General features: G+C 58.7%; 1 protein-coding gene across 1 annotated transcript in view; it reads right to left on the minus strand.

The window, feature by feature from the left end:
- Nucleotides 1-5: 5 nt before the first annotated feature.
- The window catches only part of PBDC1 (polysaccharide biosynthesis domain containing 1), a gene marked incomplete at its 3' end in the record, with an annotated part of 5,561 nt that continues 5,084 nt past the window's right edge, over nucleotides 6-482 (minus strand). The window contains exons 2-4 of the mRNA XM_035896040.1: nucleotides 298-438; nucleotides 102-213; nucleotides 6-13 (exon numbers count right to left, since the gene is read on the minus strand). Coding sequence (XP_035751933.1) covers nucleotides 6-13; nucleotides 102-213; nucleotides 298-438 — 261 coding nt within the window. The remainder of the gene's footprint in view (nucleotides 14-101; nucleotides 214-297; nucleotides 439-482) is intronic.

A 482-nucleotide genomic window follows, 5' to 3' on the forward strand; every position in this document is an offset into this window, starting at 1 on the left:
GGGGGAGGAAAATCTTAAAAAAGAGCAGATCCGTGGGATCAGCTTTTCCGCAGCCTCGTCGCGCCCCTTGCCTAGCGGGGAGGGCGCAAGCTCCAGCTCACCGAAGATGGTGTTCTCCTCGGTGTAGTCCTGCCGGCAGTCCAGCCGGAGCAGGGTGCCGTAGTTGAAGTCCTCCACCACCCCCTCGAACCGCAGGCAGAACGGGCGCCATTTCTGGGGAGAGAAGAAGCAGCAGCATCCCCGGAGCCCTGAACAGGGGCAAATTCATGCATGCATCCCCCTGCTCCCCCCCCACACCTCCTTGGCAGGCTCCGATTTGAGCTCCTCGGGGTCGAGCACGTCGATTTTAAGATCCCTGAAGGTTTTCCTGAACTCGCTGTAGATCTGGTCGTCGACTTTGGTGAGGTTCAGAAACTTGGGGTCGACGGAGGAGATGAGCTACGCAGGAAGACACAAGAATTAACAGTGACCCCCCCCCAATA

The sequence above is a fragment of the Egretta garzetta genome, unplaced genomic scaffold (assembly GCF_000687185.1).
Source record: "Egretta garzetta isolate BGI_Z169 unplaced genomic scaffold, ASM68718v1 scaffold296, whole genome shotgun sequence".
NCBI lineage: Eukaryota > Metazoa > Chordata > Aves > Pelecaniformes > Ardeidae > Egretta > Egretta garzetta.